Source organism: Diabrotica undecimpunctata, chromosome 9, assembly GCF_040954645.1.
Source record: "Diabrotica undecimpunctata isolate CICGRU chromosome 9, icDiaUnde3, whole genome shotgun sequence".
Classification (NCBI taxonomy): domain Eukaryota; kingdom Metazoa; phylum Arthropoda; class Insecta; order Coleoptera; family Chrysomelidae; genus Diabrotica; species Diabrotica undecimpunctata.
The window spans coordinates 128,598,704-128,622,267 of record NC_092811.1 but is presented as its reverse complement, the minus strand read 5'-3'; the positions used below and the strand labels follow the sequence as shown (position 1 = coordinate 128,622,267).

The following is a 23,564-nucleotide window of genomic DNA, read 5'->3' as shown; positions in this document are numbered from 1 at the left end:
GACTTTTTTTGTTCCAAAAGTGCATACAATTGACAGTTTACATTGTACCAATTTTAACTTCCTGTAAATGACATACATGGCGCTAATATTTAAATTTTGTTTAGTTGATATCAAAATTTTAACACTTAGTTCAATTATTATTTGTTGATCTCTCTTGTTTCATGATCTGATATTCTAATAGACAAACCTCAACAAATTCGTCTCTTTCGATGTTCATTTCATTTTTCGTGCATTGGTCAATTGTCCATTTGTCCAGTTTTGTGAGCAAGATTAGATATTGCGTAGTTCAAATCAAATAACATTTTACAAAAACAATCTACATCAGCCTACGTTAATCAAATAAGTTAATGACGAATCTTTTTTTAATTTTAGCAGTTGCAAAATTGTTATTTTAGAATTTATAAATTGTAACACTAAATATCCTATTTTGTAATAAAATATTGACGTTGTTTTCGTTATATTTATTCATAAATAACGCTATCACGTTTCTTAGTACGTTGTTTATAATAATGTACAAAAACAAATCTTTATCATATCGAGTGACCCCCTGCAGCCAATTACTGATTGTTTAAGCTTAAGATTAAAGTAACGTCGCTATAAATTGCTTGTTTAAGATAATTTATTAATATTTTATGATCTATTTTTATTATACAGGGAAATATGAAATGTAAATGAATTGCTTGTCCGTTAAAATAATTATAATGGGCTGTACTTTCAATCTATTTCTTCTTTACGTGCCATCTCCGCGATAAATTTGGCAATCATCACTGCTATTCTAAATTTTGATACTACAGCCCGAAAAAGTTCAGTTGAGCTGCATCCAAACCATTCTCTGAGGTTTCTCAGCCAGGACATTCTTCTTCTACCTATGATGCGCTTTCCTTGAATCTTTCCCTGCTTTATTAGTTTTAGGAATTCATATGTCACCACGTGTTGTGTGAACAAAGAATGCCAGGAATTGGAAGAACTCAGCAACAAACATGACACCTCAAACTTACATAAAAAAATGAAAGAACTTACAGGCAACACCAGACAAAGAAGAACACTCATAACAAGAGATAATAATGGAGAAATACTTACTGAAGAGAGCAAAATAAAGGAAGTATGGGAACAATATATAATCCATTTTTTCCATGACGAGAGAGAAAATGAACAAGATATAGGTGAAGAAAAACAATACCTACAAATTTTACCCTCAGAAGTAAAGAATGCCCTACAGAATGCAAAACAAGGAAAAGCACCGGGTCCTGATCAAATTCCAGTTGAACTGTTAAAAGCCTTAGATGACGGTAATATAAAGAGACTCACCCGAATTCTCAACCACATATATGTAGAGGGCAACATCCCGGAAGAATGGCTTAAATCGATATTTTTACCTCTACCAAAAAACAACAATCCCAAATCATGTAATGACTATAGATTGATAAGCCTAATGTGCCAACCTTTAAAGATTCTCTTGAAAATTGTTCAAAACCGAATTTATAAGAAATGTAAGGAGCAGATAGATGAAACTCAGTTTGGCTTCAGAGGAGGCATGGGTACAAGAGAGGCATTATTTGCGTTGACGGTACTCTTGCAGAAATGTCGGGAATATAACAAGAGTGCATATGTATGCTTCATAGACTTTAGGAAGGCCTTTGACCGAGTGCAGCATATGAAATTAATACAACCCTAGGACAAAGGAGTGCCCTGCCAATCTATTTATATTGTCTTATTCTATAAATTTATGAACATAACCACTGCTTTGACTTTTCTATAGTCTCCAACTAGAGGACCCAAGAGCAAGAGAGTACATCTCCTTCACTTTGGAAAGAGAAAGTATCCTACCTGTTAAGAAAGTCAAATATCTGGTCATAATACGTAATAAGTAGGTGAATCAATCACTGACTATCGTCCTACTGCTGTCTTTGTTTAATTTATACTGTTCTGTATCGACAGTCGGCTTAAGTTCATCGATTTAGTTTCTGTGAGAAGGAAAGAACAGTAATATAAAAAAAATCGTAAATAATGTCATACTTGTGCAAAGATCTAACGGATGGACTTCTTAGAGACTGAGATCTTTTGCTTGGAACCACGAAGCTAGACTCGATCGTAACGTGAATGTCGAGTAAAAAATAAAATAAAACATAAAATTGTACATTTGTTTATTCACTTATTTTACCTACTTTTCTTTAGACATACTCTCAAAATGCATTTGTTTAACTTTTTCATACAACGTCCACGAAATCATACCGAAAATTGTTCGTTTCAGTAACCTTGGCACGAGGCCTTGAAAGTATCCATAGATGCCGTGTTCCTTCCAGATATCTGTCACTGCTTGCCACGTTGTTCGGCGTTGACTGGAAGAAAGTTGTAGGTGAGCTTTCACAACATCGGGGGGATGCGTTAGACTGGACGCTACCATTCCTGCTAAAGCGGCACAACTGGAATGAACTAGCGAGGGATGTGTATCACGCCAATCTAAAACAATATAGAAATATCAAGTAACTGTATTGTTATCTTCTTCATTCCATGGTTTTATTTCGGCATTATTTCCAGAGGACCTCTCACTGTAAAGTCGCAGCTTAAGGAAATAAGATTTTGTAGGGTTTAGCAAGGAAATAATTTTTATAATATGATTGGTGATCCATAAAATATTTTGGATCGTCAGTCCGGTTATTTATTTGCCATCACTGGTATTATTAAAATACATAAAGTAGTTTATATAGAATATATTTATCTTATGTCTTATGATAGAAGGAAGTATTGAAGTGAAAATTGTTGCAGAAAGAACGAAATGCTTTTGGCTAAAAAATAATAAAAGAATTGATTTCATAAAGCTACCTGTCTTCTAGAACAAACGAAGAAAAGCAGGTTCAACGCCAAACCAATCTGGATTCCATATGAAGTATGATTAAAATAATAAATAAATAACAAATCACGTTGCAATATACTATCATTATTAACAACTAAACAGTAAAGATGAATTTACTATACCAATATCCAATCTCCAACATTGGAGAGGGCGTCCAAAGAAAAAAAGTATAAAGTTTTATAAATAAATAATATTAATATAGATTAAAAATATGTACTGTTAGTTTACCCCGTGGTACCAGTTCTTCTGACTGAATATAGAACATCAAATGTATTCCAGACATTGGAACGTCGCGAACTAGAATTGGAAGCAACCCTGACGTCAATCCTCTGAATCCTTCTTGTGAATATATTATCTTAAGTCCTGCCCAAATTCCGGGGTATCTATAAACGCCACTTTCCATCCTGAAATATTTAATTAAATAAGCATACAAATACTCTGATGTGATTTATAATATTTCATAAGAATTGATCAATTTTTCACATGCGAAAAATCATGTCATTTTTTCGTGGTATTAATTACTACAATTCTACCACAATTTTACAATCACTAACCTACTCCAACCCTTTCTACTCCCACTTCAACTCCAGTCCGTTAGAAATGCAGACAGTTTGAAAATAGCAAACGAAAAAGACACTATCTTCTCTGTTGACTATCGTTAGCAACAGACGTACGCTCTCTTCCCTGTTGACTATCGTTAGCAACAGACGTATTCTCTCTATTGTTGACTGCCGCAAGCAACAGACATTCTCTCTCCAGGTGAAAGCCTGTAAATACCGCGAGTGTGTATGTAGCAGCAGTATTGGTAAGACAAGACTTTGTCCTCATACACTGAAATTATATTCATAATTTCGTATATGACACCCTTTTTTTCTACAAGAATAGATACAGGTTAGAGTCTGCTTTATCCATCCAGAGGAACCAAACACATTTAGACATCCTTACTTCTAAAAAGTAAATAATATTAAATACGTAATCAGATTTATCGCTTCACGAAGAACAGTTTGCCTCCCAATCACAGAAATCTACTATACTCTGTCAAAACTAGGAATGACTTTGAAAATCCTACGATCGGCACGCTCACTTGATGCGCAGTGATCAAATTTGAGCAATAAACATTTACTCTTACACTAACAGTAATGATAGAAGAACTCAAAAGGAACATTTTGAGCTTGGTAAAATGTTCGTAGGTTTACTTTTTGGTTGCTCGCGACGTTGCTCTGAGGCGCAAGATCGGTTCTCAGCTTCTACTGTAGACCTGCTGGTTCTTTAAATACAATAAAGACTGTTTCCTAGTAATAACAAACCATGGTAGGTTTCTCAGCAATCAAAAACAAAAAAAGGAATGTACCCACTCTCACATTTCGACAAGTGAACGAAGAAGACATTTTTACTCAACTTTTAATGCACTGAACTGAAAATTGTTGGTACTAATGTGCAGAAAGCCCTTAGCACCCGGTGACAAAATGCAGGACTACCGGCTCATTTGAAAGCTTGATCGGTAATCAATGTCAATTCTCACACATGTATGATTTTTGCCGGTAAAACAAATCTCCCCAACATCGTGACGAATTCAATCTCATGATTTCCTCTTAGCGAGCAATTGGATTTTTTAATGTAAATAGTATTCCATTTTACGCTCAAGATGCAATTCTTACAGAGAAAACGATCAAGGAGGAGCAATTAAGAGTAATTTGAGAGCAAATAAGACAAATAAACGATCATAATGCGTCTCTATGTTCGAAATTTACAGGGTCGCATAGAAGTTACTGCTTACTGAATTAAATTGAATTTGAACTACGTGAATTAAAATTTTAATAGTTTTTTTTTTAATCGTTACAGTGGATAGAGAACGAAGGAAACAAATGGTTGCTGGAAATAATGAGAGAAGCATGCAGAACAAATAAAATACGCTCTTAAAGGTCATAAAAAACGCCAGAAGAAAAGAAGCATTTTGACAAGTTGCGCTTGCTTTGCGAGTCCACAAAATTTCCAAACAACGAATTATATTCTTTCTATTAAACGTATAATATTTATAATTATACCTCGTTTTTACGACTGTTAATGGTATAACTGATATATCGGTGACGGTTCTAGACATCATACCAATTATTATGGATTCCAAAGTACTAATATGTCCTTCTGAAAACAGCTGACTTCTTATTATATCGTAAGACATAAAGTAAATGCCACCAGCGGGAATGCCTCGTACCAATGTCTAAAACACAAAAATATATGTACGTTTTATCATTATTTATATATTCATAAAAAGAATAGGAGGAATTATATGCAATCTATGAAAAAATACACAAAAAACTGAAGAACAAAAAATAGTATCAAAATAAATTAAGACCACTAGAGGAACTGAGGCTACCAAATCTAAATCTAGATAACTATAGATAATTTTTAAACACTAGCACAGAAGTATCATCAACCAAACTGGAAAAATCTGCAAACATAAACTGGAAGTAAACATTTCCGGCAGTGATAGCTTCCTAAAAATAACCCCTTCAGAGTTACGTCAACCAGCTTATTGCCAAGCTGGTCGGATCTCTCTGCCCTCCGTAAATCCGATGCGGTCGAGACAAGGTAAAGACCACCCATCTAATACTGGGGCATTAGGGTGGAACCGTTTATTATGACATTACTTCGCTCAGATTTCTTTCTTTTATCCTATTCTCTGCCCGATACGCTATTCCCGTCTGCACCTTAGTCAACACTCAATCTAATCTTCGCCCATTAGCCCATTATTGACTTATCTTGATTTATTCTATTCCTACATCCAACTCCGACCTTGTAGGTTCCAAGCCCAGATGAGAAAGAAGGTATATGAATGGATCTTGGTGATACTAGCTATGCCAAGATATTTTTAAATGCTAAGAAACGCACTCGATGGATGGAGAGGCGGCATCTCCATTGCAGGAAAAAAGATCTCAAACTTAAGATTCGCAGACGATACAACACTGATAGCAACATCTGAAGAGAAGATGTCGAGACTGATAAAGAGAGTAGAAACCGAAAGCAACAAGTGTGGGCTCAAGATTAATAATCAGAAAACAAAAATCATGATTGTGGACCACGCGAATATCCTCCAAACAACAGGCGCCCTAAATCAATTCGAGAAAGTAGACGAGTTCACGTATCTAGGATCTTCCTTAAGCAATGCAGCCTCCTCCCATACGGAAATTCGCAGAAGAATAGGGATGGCCAAGAACGCGATGAGTCGACTGTCAAAAATATGGAAGGACCGCTCTTTATCCAAAAAACTCAAAATGAGACTGGTACGGACACTCATTTTTTCAATCTTCAGTTACGGTGCCGAAACATGGACAATAAAATCAGAGGATAGGAAAAGGATTGACGCATTCGAAATGTGGTGCTGGAGACGAATGCTACGCGTCTCGTGGACGGAGCACAGATCCAATCAGTCGATTCTCGAAGAGCTAAACATTCAGACCAGACTCTTCTCTCAGTGTCTTGCAAATGTTTTAAAGTTTTTTGGCCACATTGCGAGAAGAGACAATGACAACTTAGAAAGACTAATTGTATGCGGAAACGTATAAGGACGTAGAGGCAGAGGACGCTCACCTATCCGATGGTCAGATCAAGTACAGAAAGCCACTGGAGAGACGTTTTCCGAGTCCATAAGAGCAGCCCAAAATCGCAAGAGATGGAGAGAATTGACAGCCCGCATTGTAGGAAATCACGATCCTCAGCAATGAGGAAACGACAAGAGAGAGAAGAAACGCCCTAGATGTAAAAAACTATCAAATCTTATCCGCGATGGAATAATTGAAGGCGAGTCTGCACCGCCTCAAATGTGGAATCCCGTGGCTAAGGTATGGCAACTCTAACAGAACAGTTCTTGGTTCTCCAGGTTGGGTTTGGGCTTAGACCTGATAATCTTATCTCGGAAAACAAAATACATTGATACAAGATCCACAGTTAAAGAAGCGACAACCAACACAATGACGAAATAAGGACAACGATTTAGAAATATATGCCCTTTGAATGTGTGATCACTCTATAAAACTGAAAATCTTCGAAAAGATGGACTGGCCAAGGAATTATCCAAAAGAAATAATGGAATATTTATTACAGCTTTAACAATACCAGTCATGGATTCGGAACCGCATTAATTGTTAATTAAAAAGTAAAACATCATTATGATGGCAAACTTCGCTAACTAGAGACAATGCTCCACCATAAGATCTATATTAAATCCTTTTAATAAAATTATTAAAGTATGACAGCCATGATTGAATAAATTTACTTTACTCATGTAACGATCATTACACGTTTTGGTTATGGTGGTTGCCTAAAATTGGGTGCGCAATACACAACATAATACAATATACAGAGAGCGGCAAAAGTCTGGACTAAAATATTTTCAATAACCAACAGATTCCTTGTGAATCTGTTTTTTTTTTCATTTTCTATTCTTCAGCTTCTCAATGTTTTTAACTTCCTGCATGTATATATTAACTTCTTTCTACTGTTTCTTGTTTTAACGTCATTTATTATACTTTCTTCCTCTACAACTTCTTTAGATGGTTGAGAATTCTTTAGCATTCTTTACGAAAACACGAAAATAAAAAAGAAAAACTGAATGTTCGAGACATGAGAAGGCTCAGATGGATGAATTGAGTGATAAAAAATGATCAAATTTATGATGATTGTATAATGAAGTCTAAGTCTGGTGACAATCAGATATCAAGGGAGAGCATGTGATGATGCTCAGAGCACGTTCAACCTCAGAAACAAAAATCATTTAGTATAAATTTCCTTATAGAAATAGGACAGGAAGGCCGAAGCAAGACATGAAGGAAGACATACAAATCTGTTAAAAAATATTATTGATTACCCCGAGATTGAAAATATGATTATAAAGCTATTCTCTTGTAGAATTTTAATATTTTTTATCATCTATAATGGGAATAAACACCAGTACAGAGTATAGTTGTATCTTCCTAAATTACTTTGTACAAATGTAATTAATCAACAATAGGAGTTTATATCTGTCAACTATTTAATTTACCGGTTCTGGTTAAATATTTTATGACGAAATAAGTTCAAATGTAAATTTATCAATTATTTGAATTGTGTGTATGCATGTACAGCTGGTTTCTAAAAAAACTGATACGACTCTTAGTAAGATTTGATCATTTTGAGCAGTGTTGAGCAAACAAACAACAAACAATTGATTACATATGTTAATTCATAAATTGTAATAATTATTAAAGTCTAAATTTAAATATTATTTTGAATTCCTGCATTTTATAAAGAGTATATAAATGATAGTTTTTACATTAAATTACATTATTATTAAGGAATAAATCAAACGACTTAACAATAAATTAAAGCAAGAATTGTAACCAAATTAAAAGATAACTAGGCACTATCCTATCAGAGGCAGCAAAACATTTTAACATAAGCAGAACCACAGTTTTTCCATTAATAAAAAATGGAGGGAACAAGGAACTCTCGAAAGAAAGCGAGGGTCTGGAAGACCAAAACTATACAAAAATAAAAGTAATATTTTGTAATATCTCCATCAGCATTGATAACAGCTTGTAGTCTTCGGTCCATCTGCGTGAAAGGAACTATGAAATTGTCTTTTTCAGAGAGCTCTTCCCAAACCTGTTGTATGCCGTGCCACAGCTCTTCAGCATTTTGATTTGAGGTACAAAATTACGCCGATACAATCGTTTTAAAATAACATACAACTGTTCTACACTGGGAAACATGATGTTTTCCAGAATATTCAGAAAAGTCTGCCCAACAAACCTGCCATCAATACGCCCGCCATACCATTCCCATTCCTCTAGATGAAATTCATCTCCATACATTGGCGCTAAAATGATCAGCTATTCGATATCGGTCAACATCTAGAGGATTAAATCTATTATGATCTGGTCTATACACCCCAATTTTGCCCTTTTTGGAAGATTGAAAAATTTTCTCATCTGTAAATATTACCTTGTCCCAAAAATCGTTGCGACGACGCGATGCTTTAATTCTGCGCCAAGTTGTTGTCTTTCTTTCCCGGAAACGGTGACACAATTCTTAGTTTTCACATCTTTAAAAGTTTTCTCTTCTAATCTCTCCAAAAGCGTACGATCTTCATGAGCGGTAGATATTTTTGGTCTTCCAGAACCTTGCTTTCTTTCGAGAGTTTCTTGTTCTCTCCATCTTTTCTTCTTCTTTATGTGCCTTGTCCGTTCCGAACGTTGGCAATCAACATGGCTATTCTGACTTTGTTTACGGCAGATCTGAATAGTTCAGCAGATAACAATCCGAACCATTGCCGCAAGTTTTGGAGCCACGAGTGTCTTCTCCTCCCTGGACCCCTTCTGCTGTCTATTTTCCCTTGAACGATCAGTTGTAGTACTTTATATTTATTATGTCTCATAACGTGACCCAAGTATTCCAACTTTCTTTTCTTTATACTTATTCCTACCTCTCTCTCTTTACCTATCCGGCGTAGTACCTCTTCGTTGGTCACGTGCTCAGTCCAGGATATACGTAATATACGTCGGTAAGTCCACATTTCGAAGGCCTCTACTTTTTTCATCAATGTTGCGGTCATTGTCCACGCCTCCATTCCATATAACAAAACCGGGAATACATAACATTTAAGAAGTCGAATTTTGAGAGGTAGGGTGAGGCTTTTAGAGGTGAAAATTTGCTTCATGCTAGTGAACGATGCTCTTGCCTTTTCTACTCTTATACGTATTTCCTTCGCTTGATCCCAATTTGAGTTAACTGTTGTTCCCAAGTAGATGTACGAATCAACGTGTTCAATTCTTTCATTGTCTAATATCAGTTGCTGTGGTGGTTGTTGGGTTTTGCTTACTAACATCCATTTGGTTTTTGTGATATTTAGTCTGAGTCCGTATTGTGCACTTGTTTTTTGTATCTTACTCATTAGGCAACTCAGTTCCTCCATGCTACTTGCTAGAATCACAGTGTCATCAGCATACCTTATGTTATTAATTATTTCTCCATTTATCTTTATGCCTTCTGTGCTTTTCTCCAGCGCTGTCTTAAATACTTCTTCTGAGTATATATTAAAGAGAATAGCAGACAAGATACAGCCCTGTCGTACCCCTTTCTTGATCGCAATTTTATTGGTCAATGTAGGTCCTACTTTCACTTTAGCTGTTTGACCCCAATAGAGACTCGCTATTGTTCGAATGTCGCTGTAGTCGACTCCGATCTTATGGAGAACTTCAATTATCTTTTCGTGCTTTACGTTATCGAATGCTTTTGTGTAGTGACTGACGAGTGAGTCTAGAAATTGACTGTTTGTTTCGCACAGCATTTTCAATACTTCCCCGTATACGTTATCGTTGCCTGGTCTTTTGTTATTTTTAAGGCCCTTTATAGCATTCTCCACTTCTGATTTTAGAATAGAAGGGCCAGTATCATCATTGCTCACTGTATACCCACTAGGACGGTCATCATTAAACAGTTGTTCCACATAAGTTTCCCAGATTCTAACTATTTTGTCGGGGTCTAGTTGTAGATTTCCATTATCATCGCACAGCCCTTTCGATAAAATATTGTAGCTTTTCTTTGTTGTGAGTTCCTTTATCTTCCTATGCATATTGTGATAGTCGTATACCTTTTCGCACTGTTCGATTTCTTCGCATCTCTCCGAGAACCATTTCTCTTTAGTTTTTCTTATCTAAGCTCTTATTCGTCTATGGGTTTCACGGTATTTGGCAGTATCTTTAGTTTTATATATCCGTCTCTCTTCCATCATGTCAAGGATTTCTGCAGTCATCCAGTCTTTGTTTTTTCTCTTATCAGGTAGTAAAAACTTAGTGCTTGAAGTCCTAATCTCTTCTTTAATTTCACTCCACTTTTCAGCGGTTCATTGTTATTTTTAAGGATTTTTGATATTTCGGTATTTAAATTCTGCTGCATCTGTTGTTTAATATTATTGTTGGAAAGCTTCCTAATATCTAGCGTTTCGGGCCTGTTCTTTACATTTGGCATTTTTAACTTTACTTCAAACTTACATACCATCGGATTGTGGTCTGATGCTACGTCCGCACCCGGGTAAGTTTTTACGGTTTTGATGGAGTTTCTAAACCTGATTGGTGCAGCGATATAATCTATTTGATTTCTGATTATTTTACCAGGTGAGTCTGCCGGTTATTTCCAGGTATAGAGTCTACGGTGCGGGAGCTTAAAGAGAGTGTTAGTAAGTACTAGGTTGTGTTCTTGGCAAAATTGAACTAGACGATCTCCATCTTTTATTAATATTAAAAACTGTTGTTCTGCTTACGTTAAAATGGTTCGCTACGGCAGACAGTGACCAACCATCTTCTAATTTCGTTACAATTATTGCTTTTAGTTTTTTGCTAGCTTATGGAGCCATTTTTTGAGGTTGAACAGAATAATTTATCTGACCAATTTTAAAATTTGGCAGTGGCAGTGGCAGTGACAGTATGTAAATAATAGGTAAGTATTTATCCTTCAAAATACACCGCTCAATTTCCTACAAAATACGCTTTAACAGCTGTATCAGTTTTTTTAGGAACCAGTTGTATGTATGGAGTGACGGTACATACTTAATTCTTAAAATATACACTTACAGGCGTCATCCCAGCCCACAACATTTTCAAATTTTCTTTTTCTTTGATTTCATAAATCATATTGATTATGTTAAAAGTACTTCTTCCACTAAAAAATAAAAAGTAAATAATACAATAATACAACATGGAATAATACAGTTACGCGAATATATGCAAAGAAAAAGAGTAATTTGCAGAAAGTTTAACGGATAAATCCTAGTAATTTCATATTATATAATTGAACTTAGGTGCAGTTATCCACTCAAAATACGTGGGCGTTGGAGTGAAGCAATTCATTGGGTCGCCAGGATTTGCTTTTAGCTAACATTACTCGACCAGCATGTTGAACAGCTAGAGCTAGATCATCAAAGTTTCCAAATTTCCTTACAGCAGTATTGGAAAAGTCTAATATAGAAATGTTGAACATAGTGACGGCCCAAAAGAGATCCCTGTGGTAGCCCAGTGTTTAATTTTCGCAATTTGCTTATAATAATGCATTGTATGTCGCTGATCTATCTGGGAGCATGCCGTTAATAAATAGTACCATTATAATGTGGAGTGAAACCACCTTAACATGTCTATAAAAAATATCTTCACTTCAAAACTGTGTCCGGTTGGTGTGATATTAACCTCCTTAGTATTAGTTGTAGAATTTGAATACTGTAGACAACTTTATCTTGTCAGTGTTTGACATAAGTCAGTGTCACTTCCAAGTTATTCCCCTATTGTTTTGTTTGGATTTTATACAATTTTATGTTGATTAAAACCTTAGCATATAGGTTTAGCTTTCTTCTCTCACATATGTAGTAATTAAGTCTATAAAGACAACTGGTGTTTTTGGAAACCAGTCTCTATGTGTTGTCGTACGGCCGTAGCGTCCTCCAGGTACTCTGGGGTATCTTGACGCTCTACGACCGCTGCTCTTGGGGAGGATCTTAAATTCTTTGGTTCCATCCTCGTGTTCGTGGAGTTAAACGGGATTCCGGCCTCTACGTACTTAGAAGAAGACGCTACGTAGAAGTTTCGCCGGGGGTGGGCGAGGGGATACCGGCATTCAGAATACTTTAACCGTTCGAGCTTTCTTACAATGACTTAAATGTATATCTTAGTATTCGGTTGCGTAATATATGCCTCGAGATCTACAGAGATGCCGGCCTTCTCACTTCGTGTAGCTGCGTTCCCTCTCCTCGAGAGAGGCACAAGTATTATCGCAGCTCGACCGCTAATCGGAAAAGCAGTTACAAGCCTTACAGTTTTATTCGCTCTTTACCGTCGCAGGTCCCAAAGAACGCTTTGGCTAGTTCGACGCAGTTTAAAATAGTTCTAAGACCACTGTCTTTTCTATTTCAAAAGGCCGTGTCTTACTGGCAGGGACAGTTCGTAGTCAACACGCCGGTTCTTGTGTTTCGAAAGTTTATCTTTTAAAATGGATGAAGTCTTCTTTTATTCGACGTCTTCGACGATATCAGGTCACTTGATTAATAATAAAACTCAAAGTAGTGTGGTAGCGACACCAGGCCAACAAGGTCTAGCGGGGCTAGTAGTATATGACGACTAGATCCCGATCGGAAGATGTGCTGCTCTTTTATACACTTAGTGTTTGAGAATTCACAGTAATCTTCCGCCGGGAGGCCAATGACGAAGCAGTTACTTACTTTATCGTGTCCGGACATGTGATTCATAAAATTTCGGCCCAGTATCGGGCTACGTCGGTTATATCTTTGTTGGCGAGCCACAAATCTTCGAGGGTACATCGATGAGGACAGTTTCTGCATGTAAGAAGATGTTCCATATTCTGTGTTTCTCCACAGTCACAGTTCACATCATATTGGTCGATTTTTCCCCATTTTGTCATGTTTGATTTTACTGGAGCGACCCCCGTTCTTATCCTATTTATAGTTTTCCACGTTTTAAAGTCTAGGGACTGACCGGTCCATTGAACCTGGGGAAGAGGAAAATACTCAGGCGGTTCCAAGGAAGCTTTTCCTAGACTTTAGTCGCTTTCGTGGTGTTCGAGCTTTGTATAGGGCATGCCGCTCGTCCGCGATCTGTTTAATTTTCTCTATGTGCTCTGCAACGCCTCTGAGTGTTGAGGGTTCTGCAAAACCCGCTGCTTTATATAGATTTGAGAGTGGCGTTGGTTTCATGCACCCCGTTACTATCCTGCATGTCTCATTTAGCGCGGTATCAACATGTTTGGTGTGGGCAGATATGCCCCAAACGGGGCACGCATATTCAGCAGTTGAGAAACACAGTGCCTGTGCCGTTGTTCTTAAAACGCCAGGACGTGCGCCCCATTTACTTCCCGTTAGCTTTCTGAGTATGCTGTTCCTAGTTGTTACTTTCCCTCTCGTTTTTATGCAATGTCTGTAGGTGAGGGACCGGTCCAGAGTTACTCCAAGATATATAGGCTGGTTTGTGTGTTCTAATGTATTACCATTCCACACAATTTGGAGTTTTCGCTTGGCTTCCTTTGCGCGAAGGTGGAAAGCGCAGACTTGGGTTTTAGAGGGATTGGGTCTTCAAAACTATTTCCTTGAGCACATATTGCAAGATCGTCAGCATAGAGGAAGTGCTTGGTTTCGGTCGGCGTAGGTTGGTCGTTTGTGTATATATTGAAGAGCATTGGTGCTAAAACACTTCCCTGTGGGAGGCCATTTTTTTGAATTCTCCACCTACTTACTTTACCCTCCAGCACAACAAAAAAACGTCTGTTTTGCAGTAAGGAATATACGACCTTACCCCGATGGTGGTCATTGAGAGTGTCGTATAATTTGCGGAGCAATGTTTTGTGCCTTACTGTGTCATAGGCTGCTGTCAAATCTACGAAAGCAGCCCCTGTTATAAGTTTTTCTTCAAAGCCCAATCACAAAGCTCGTTATTAACTGCTTTGTCTGATTCGGACCAAACCAAATCAGACAAAGCAGTTAATAACGAGCTTTGTGATTGGTCGACCAAAGTGACAATCTGTGTCGTGATTGGTCACTTTGGCCACAGTGTATACTAAGTCCTATGATAAGACAAAAAAAAACAAAAAAGATACTTACCGTTTCACTGGTTTTTTGTATTCTGGAGTCTGTAATCGTGTTTTTATAACATCAAGTGGTTGAAGGAGTAAAGAGCAAATTATTGATGCTACTGAACCGGTCATAAATATTTTAAAAGCTAGCGTAACCTAAAAAATACGATATTTACTTTTTATTTCTAATCCAATACATCATCCATAGTCAGTTGTTTGCTCAAAAATATAAAATACTCCTTTATTAATTCTAGAAATATCAAATTCGTGAGAAAACTACACTGAAGGTGAAAAAAAAGTCAGCATGGTTATTTCTAAACTATATTTTTCTTTACGTTTGATTAAAACAACAATGCGATCATAGATGACGAATAAATACATTTACCAGAGTAAGTATTCTTGTAAAAGTTAAGCCACGTAATGTAGAAGGTATATAACGGGTTGCGTTCGGTCCATCGAGCAAAAAGACAAAAGAGGGAATCTAATCGTTATGAAAAGGCGACCAAAAAAGTGGCCTCTGATGGCGGACATATCCGGAAATGCGAATGCGCCAAATTTAAATTTTCCGACACTTATTAACAGTAGCTATAAAATAGTTTTCAGAATGTGTCTTAGACGAGAAAATTTTAATTAAATATTAACGATAACAGTCTAAAATGTGAAACAATTGTTAAAAAACAATATAAATAAGATTTCATGTGACAGTTGGGACACATAATAACATAACCCAACTAAATTTGATTTCTTAAACAAGGAAAGACTCCTTTTCCTTGTTTAATTTGGCCTCTCAAGATGGCACTTCCTGTCTAACAATATTTTTGGCCCCACTACCTTTACATTCCCTCTTTTGTCTTTTTGCTCGATGGTTCGGTCACAATGAAGTAAAATATTAACAATATTTGAATTGCCAATATTTTTATTTTATGATTTATTGTTTAAGAGGCTATAAAGCTAATAGAATATACTGAGATGAGGTATTAGAAGCAATAATGTTGTATTCAGGTAATAGTGCGATCACTGCCAGATATTTATTTAGCATAAGATATTCTAATAGACCAATGCCAAATTTTTGAACTGTGACTGGTAGACATGCTCTAAGTTTTCGTGGCCATATCGCATGTTTAGTCTGTTCTTAAGTCGTTCGAAATCATCTATACGGCTATAATCTAAAGAACATATAAAATTCAAACTGTTTCATGTAGTTATTCCATGACGATTTTTCGTCGAAAGTTGGGAAAGATGTCGGCTGTGCCTTCAACTTACATTTCCTCTCGTCGTCATCGTCGCAACAATATACAGAATCTTTATCTGCTAGTTTTCTTTCTAATATCAAGCCACCAAGACATCTATAAAGAAGTAGCCAACCTAGTCAGAAAAGCAGCAACTACTGCAAGTGCATTATGCATTAAGTTTAACAAACCTCTAGGATTGAAAACAAAAACAAGAGATTATAAAACCTGCGTTCGACAATACTTAAATATTTCTGTAGAAACAAGAGCTGATACAAAACAAACATCTACATCACCGCCGCATGTACCTCGCTCTATCACATGCAGCCTCAGTCGCGGGCAATACTTCAAAGCCAATACGTCAAAACACTTTTACAAATAAATATTTAAACTTATTCCAAGATATTCGCTATACTAAGAAACCATATTACGAAAGAATTAAATCCATTCTTCAAAACCTAAACATTCATTTTCCGGAGGTTTTCTCCTCGGATATTAAATACCCCGAGCCTTGGCTTATCGATATACCAACTTGTGATGCATCTCTAGAGTATTTAGATAAATCTAATACACATCATTCTCTAATTCGGTCCAAGTTTGAGGCCCTCATAAATAAGTACCCCGACTACCATAAAATCTACACAGATGCATCTAAATCCGAAGACGGAGTGGGGGCATCAATCGTTTCTTCAGAAAACAATCTTCTTTTTCGTTTACCCCCAGCATGCAGCACATATTCAGCTAAACTCTATGCCATATACCGTGCTGTGAAACTTCTTAACGAGCTTACACTCACAAAAGCCCTGATTATAACAGATTCCCTTAGCTCTTTAAATTCATTAAAACACATTTTTCCGAAACATCCTTTTGAAAAGTTGCTAAAATACCAGCTTTCCCAAGCTCATGAACATGGAAGAAGCGTCCAATTTTTATGGGTTTCCTCACACGTCGGAATAACAGGAAATGAAGAAGCTGACAGGATTGCACGAGAGGCAATTTTAAGTGATTTGTCGGAGCCGATAGACAAGTGTGTTTCAAGTGACTTAAAAGCTTATTTTAAAAATAAAGTGTTGTGTTTGTGGCGAAATGAGTGGTCTCAAACTAATTCCAATTTAAATAAAATCAAAAATAATGTGTCTCAGTGGTTTCCATCGTCGCGCAATAGACGAGAACAAATTGCGGTTACGCGTTTACGTCTAGGACATACCAGATTAACGCACTCCTACCTTTTCACAAAGAAAAATCCACCTATATGTGATCAGTGTAACGTCCGATTAACAGTCGAACACTTTTTAACAATTTGTAGTAAATATGACCAAGAAAGACAGCGCTACAAGATCCCAAACGCTCTACCTGTTCCTGTGACAATGTAGTGAATTATCTCAGATCCATAAACATTTTGTATAATCTGTAGGTGTTTAACTTAGTTATTTATATTTTGTTCCGTCGCTAATAACCTTTTGGTGGATGCGACATGTTTTTCTAATAAAAAAAAAACAAAACAAACATTTTGTTAATATTGAGTTTCTGTTTGAATCTTTCTTGAATTCTTTTGTTGCTGTTTTAACCTGATTTTGACCATCTGAGGCAATATTGTTATCTCTTTCAACATTAGTATACGCCGAAATTATCAGTCTGTTTGCTTTTAGCACTTCTGCCTTAGACCTAAGACAATAACATCTTGACGTATCTTCTTTTGTTTTTGATAATTTAATCTATTTCATTTTTGTCCTGCCGTCAGCACCTTTCCATTTCCGTTTTCTTTGTTTAGGCTTTCTTTCTTCTTCCTTCTTGTATGTAGGCTTTGAAGTCTTGTTTCTTCTTCATTACTAGCCTACTAAATTGTTTAAATTATCGTACCATCTTTTTCTTAGTCTGCCAATACTTCTTCGTCCATCTAGTGACTTACCTCGTGCTGTTCGTACTATCCTATCCTCTGCCATTCTACTAATGTGTTCGTTCCAATCCTGTTTCCTTTTGTCACATTTATGTCTTCTATATTGCATGCTCTTCTTATGTTTTCGATTTTCTCCCTATCTAACAGACTTTTCCCTGATATTCATCGAAGTATTTTCATCTCTGTTGTTTCTAGTAGTCGTCTCGTTTTAATTGTGTCAGGTCTTGTCTCCGCCGTGTATGTTAATATAGGTCTAATTGTTGCTTTATAGATTCTTGTTTTTGTGTCTTGTCTTAGGTGTTTGTTCTTCCAGATTGTGTCATTAAGAGATCCCGCCGCTTTACTTGCTTTTAAGCTTTGTTGTCGGACTTCTTCTTCAACATCTTCGTAACTAGTTATATCTATTCCCAGATATCTAAACCTTGCTTCCTGCTTTATTATTTTATCTATTCCATTCGTTTGCTGGTATGTTATTGTATTCCTTCAATTCTGCTATTTCTTTCAGTTGGTTTCTTATGAATCCCCATATTTGTTTTTGTGTACCGTAGAAGTAGCTTTCCATCCTTTTTGTAAACTGTTTCCAGTGTTCCTTTTTTATTCTTCTTACCAACTGCTTTGTTTCATTTCGTATTCTTCTATAGGTGTTTCGGGATTCTTTAGTATTTGATGTTTTGTACTTCTTGTAGGCCTCTCGTTTCCTTTACATTTGTCTTTTATTTCTTTTCTGAACCATGGTGTATTGTTGTTGTTTCTTTTGTTAAGTATGACTTTGCGTTTTCCTAGAGCTTCTGTTGCTGCTTCTTCAATGTTATTTTTAATTTTCTCCCAGCTCGCAGTTATATCTTCGGTGTCGTCTACTTGTTTCAGCTGTATCTTCTGTGCTAGCCTCCTTTGGTATATTTTTTTGTAGAATTCCATAGTGATTCTACATTTAATTTTTTCTCGGTGATTTCCTATAGAAAACGTTTTGGTGATATATTTTCATTCTTATTTTTGCTAGTACTAGTTTGTGTTCACTCCCCGTATCTGGTGAGTTTAAAGTTCGAATATCAATAATAGAATCTGCTTTGGGTGAATTTTTCTATTAGTGACTATAAAATCAATCATAGATTTGTGCCCCCTTTAGTTTTCAAATGTATATTTATACTGGAGCTTATGGTCGAAAAATGTATTATTGATTCTCAGTTCATTAAAAGCACAGACATGAGCCATGAGTTCTTCATTCAATAAGAATTAAGCGTTCTTCATGAGGTATTTCATCCAGGATGAATTGCAATTGTTCGTAGAATACCTCTCGTTCCTTCTTAGGTTTGCAGTCCTCATGGCTGTAGATAGATATGATATTTAATTTTTGGTAGTCCATTGTGATGTTCATATGTATTATTCTTTCGGAGATATAACGGCGGAGATATAGTTATTTATGTTGTCTTTAAAATTTTTATGGACAAGTATACCTACGCCTGCTCGTGCTCGTTCTTCTTTTTTCACTCCATTGTATGCTAGAAAATATAGGTTATAGTATCTTTGACGCTGTTGCGTAACAACAATACTTAATATTTTTAGTCTATTTTTGTATCATATTATTTAGTTTATTTTTGTATCATACTGTATATTAGTTTAGATATATAAAATTTCTTTGTACTAACTAATAATCTGTAAAGCGCCGTTATCTTGCATTTAAATAACTTTCTACACAAGTTTCTAAACCTTCATAGAATCGTAACAATGAAAGGATTAGTATTTTCCAAATTACCCTCTGACGCATTCCAAAATTCCGCAAGTTGAGACAAATACCCTTATCAGGTAGTTTTTATCAATGATTTGAAAGTTAAAGGTATTTGAAAAATAAACATATCTTTTAATACGTCGAGGGGTCAGGGGGGAGATTTCGGAATGTTTGTGATTGAGGGGAGAGAGTGGACATCAGTATCAGTTCAAATTCCAGCACTGAAGGAGCGTCAGGCTCTACTCGCCCTAGCGGCATATTAGTGTTTTAAACCAGTCGGTATATTAATAAGTTCGTGTCAATATTGTATCACCGACAAGTGTGTATCATATGCAAGTTATCGGCGTTTAAAATACATTGTATTTGTTTAAATATATTTGTTCAAACGTTCTTTTCGAATCTTCATTTTTCCCAGTTTTCTGGGTGGTCCTTCAAAGAAATATATATATAAAGTGAACCTATTTCCCTAAGGAAAAACCTTGTTCCCCAAGGAAAAAAACCAGCGACCTATTACTGGTGCGTGAAACAAAGCCATCAGGACAAAGGTGTAAGGACAAACACCTACATCTTCGTTCAGACGCCTTTACCTTTCTTCTTAGTTTCTTTGATTTCACAAATGTCTATATTTTTATTTATCAGTTCTTCTATTATCTCTTGGTCTTTGTTGTTGAAAGAGTAATGGTTCATGTTGCTCATCTGATTGTGGGCTTATTTTTCCTCCTCGTTTTTCTTTTCTTTGCGTGGTTCGTCATCTTATGTTCCGTCTGGTTCTGAGGCTATCGGTTCTTTGAGCCTTGTTTTCTTTTACAATGGGTAGGATGGTAATTTGGCCATTAACTCGTCTCTTTTATCCTGGCTTAGGACCGGCTGAGGGTATGTTAAGGCTTTAAGAACAAATATTAATAAAGAATAGCTTTTCGTAAATTGTACCATTGTAAATTGTAAATTTACCAATATTTGTGGATTATTTTTAAATTAAGGTTCCCAATAACTGTAGCCTGTTACAATGTTAAACGTCTACAATTCTTGGCAAGGAAAGAAACATTTTTGAATGTGTAAAATAGCATTTAAAGATACAAACAACATAGAAAAACCTGGAAAATATGTATGGAACACTCACAGTTCTTACTAGAATGATTGCTGAAAGACAACGGATGATATGAGCGAGATATTAGCAATAATTCTTTTCAAATCCTCAAATTGCCGCGACGTCCGTTGCCGAATAGCTTTGTTGAGAGAGGACCTTATTCTCAGAAACTCGGTTTCCTACTTGGGAGTTCATTTTACTAGGACTCTCAACTGGAAAACCGACATTCAAAACACCCTTGATAGGGTGAGAAGGAGGTTTAAACTCTTGGTAGTGCTATCCGGCAAATTGAACAGGACGGCATCCAAAACACTATTACACACCTATAAGACATTTATCAGACTCATCATCGAATACAGGGCGTGATGGGTACCCATCAGCACATATACACTGGCTAATATAACACCAATCAAGGACAGAATCCTATCCCTCAGCAGGAGGTATGTCCTTAGAACCATTGCCGGCTCGAACAACAGAGCCAAACAAATATTAAAGCCTCGATGCAATCGCCGAGGACAAATACTCACCAGGCTTCCTCAAAGAAAAGTTCCGTTCCCTCCAGATAAACTTCTTCAGAACACTGACAAGAACTCCCTGATGAATATTTTGAAATTTTAGAATCAACCCCCATCAAATATCGCAGTTAACTACTGCACACTAAAAACGCTGATCAAGAGCCGTTCCATTGTATGGCTGGTAACCCCTGAAAGTACCTCCTTGGCATCCTTGGCAAAGTTTACCCAAATTCCTCTTGTGCGCTTCAGAAACATCGCCCAAACAAACACGCCATCTTCTGACCCCCAGCTCCTTAGTAGTCCACTACCAAAGAATATAGCGCTAAGCGTCTATATTCTTTGCCACTACTTCTCCACAAACGTCATTCATCACGTTTCATCTCACCACCACTACTCCTAGAAAAAAAAAAGAGGAGTACCCCTTCCTTGAAGAAGCATGAAGCTTAAACAAGGTTAAAACTCTGGATCTTGGATTAGCAATAATATAATTTACATGAACAGAAAATATGTGTTATTAGGTAATATTATAAAGTGAAGTAGAGGACTCCCAAGAAAGAACTGATTGGAAGTAATTAAAGACAACCGAAGATGAGATGTGGAAACAAGAAGCGAGTAATAAACAATTCTGGCAAAATATAGACCATTTACACAAAAATATCGAAAAGTGTCTACACAAAATATGAATTTACCTTATTTGATACTTTTCTTTGATTGATCTCATTGCTCTGAGGATTTAAATTAGTCATAACTGCCATCTTTTCTACAAATTCATTTTAAACATTCTAAAAGTGTTAATATTTCAACATTTATTAAGTATTTCGAACACCCGAAAATTGATTGTATATTCACGTCATATTTATATAAAAATTTGAGCAGTAATTTGACAATATGTTGAGACAGAAACGTCTTAAACTTCATCAGAATTATTTAGACATTATTGTAAAGAAAACGTATTTAGTACCAACTAAGTTTTGAATTTTCTTTCCTATTCATATTTCAGTTAAATCACACTGTATTTCTAATCAGATCACCCCGTAAAAATAGTCCTAATGGAAATTGATTTTTCATCCTGTATTAGTGAATAGAGCCTAAGGGAGGCAACCACCAAAACACTGGATATCATCGTGAGTATTCGGCGGATCTCCCCTTCTTCGGCGTCTTTCGGATAAGGCGTTCCACTCAGTTTTAGAGATGGAAGTAACAGTTATTAAAAGTAATATTTTATATATTTATCTAGGGTTTTGTAGAGGGTGAAATTCTCGCACTGAATAAATTTGGACATCTTTGAATGAAATTGGATTATGTATATTATATACAATTTTTAAAAGATTTATGCTAAAATATTTAAAATTTAGAGAGCTACACAAAATAGTACAAAAAAACCACAATTATTCGAATGTACATGTATTAAATACTTTCTTTTCTATTACATATTATTATATTATATATTTCCATGAGCCCTTCTTTAGATTTATTTGTTCTATTTATAAATTTCATCTTTCCAGTTGATTATAGGTGTTCCTTGTCTACATTTTTCTCTTGTTTTTTCTTTCAAAAACTTGTTTTCATACCACAATAAGTACAATCTGTGTTTGGAAAAAGGAAAAACAGTGAGGAATGGATAAGGAAGAAGACAAAAAGGCTAATTATTGCTGAAAGGATTAGTATAAAATGTCTGTGGTTACGATCTGATAAATCTAGAAGTAATTCAAAAATTAACAGAGAAAAAAATAACTACACTATTACAGATTTTAAAAATTATAAATAAAAATCTGGCCTTCAATGTCTACAACTGTGACTGTATTGCGTTGTCTTCTGGTGTTCTGTATCTCTCTAATTTTTTTGTGCATATGGAAATCGTCATGTTTGCTTTGTAGTGTTTCAATTTCCTTACATTTCTCCGTTAGCCATTCTTCTTTTTATCCTTTTATCTCCTTTAGTATAGTCTTATGCAACTTTTTGTATTCGTTGTCATTTCTACTTTTTAATTTTCTTCGCTCTTCCATCATCTTCAATATTTTATCTGTCTCCATTCTTGCTTCTTTTCTCTTTTTGATTTTAGATATTCATGCGAAATTTTAATAATAGATGTCTTCATTTCGTTCCACTGTTCTTCTATGCCTCTAATAGTGTCTTCAACTATTTTCGCAAAATTCTTATTATTCTCCGTTTTTTACTTTTTTTCTGGATGTCATTTTCTTTTCGTAGTTTTAGATCTATCTAGGCCCTCATTTTCTCATGAATTATTTTGAGTCGTATGTTGATATTTACAACCAATAGACTATGATTTGGGAAGACATCTGCACCTGGATATGTTTTTGTTGAGGTGTTAGAATTTCTAAACCTTTTTTTATATTGGTAAAATCAATCCACAATAATATGAACTCTCTTTGATGATGCTGCAATACCACAACACCCTGTCTGGTTTAGAGGCTTAGACACACACATTCGAGGCTTACCACTTGTCACCTTCAGAACTCCAAGACATACTGTTTCCACCCTTGATTAGAAATAATGGGACCTTAGAAGCGTTTAGTCATAATCCTACAGATGGTAACTTCGCACCATTACGCGCTCGCGTAAGTACGCTAACTAAATGCCGGAACCTGTGGTTTCACTTGAAGAGTTACAGCAATAAATTCCCTTGTTCAC

At 36.0% G+C, this 23,564-nt stretch overlaps 1 protein-coding gene across 2 annotated transcripts; it reads right to left on the bottom strand.

Moving 5' to 3' along the window:
- Positions 1-2,140: 2,140 nt before the first annotated feature.
- On the bottom strand, positions 2,141-21,802 carry LOC140450012 (mitochondrial glycine transporter A-like). 2 transcript variants are annotated; one of them, XM_072543436.1, is made up of 6 exons: positions 21,602-21,802; positions 14,487-14,614; positions 11,461-11,548; positions 4,900-5,072; positions 3,083-3,258; positions 2,141-2,460 (listed from the first exon to the last, which is right to left on the bottom strand). In XM_072543436.1, the coding sequence occupies exons 1-6, from the start codon at positions 21,665-21,667 to the stop codon at positions 2,162-2,164; spliced, it is 930 nt and encodes a 309-aa protein (XP_072399537.1). In that variant the 5' UTR covers positions 21,668-21,802; the 3' UTR covers positions 2,141-2,161. The 2 variants fall into 2 exon arrangements, with proteins under 2 accessions (XP_072399537.1, XP_072399538.1); XM_072543437.1 differs by having other exon boundaries at positions 2,296-2,460; positions 3,072-3,258.
- Between the last annotated feature and the right edge of the window lie 1,762 nt (positions 21,803-23,564).

Coding starts and splice junctions, on each gene's coding strand:
- LOC140450012 (XM_072543436.1), bottom strand. CDS start 21,667: ATGGCAGTTATGACTAATTTAAATCCTCAGAGCAATGAGATCAATCAA. Junction 14,615..21,601: donor AAAGAAAAGTATCAAATAAG/GTAAATTCATAT, acceptor CGTATTTTTTAG/GTTACGCTAGCTTTTAAAAT. Junction 11,549..14,486: donor TACAAAAAACCAGTGAAACG/GTAAGTATCTTT, acceptor TTTATTTTTTAG/TGGAAGAAGTACTTTTAACA.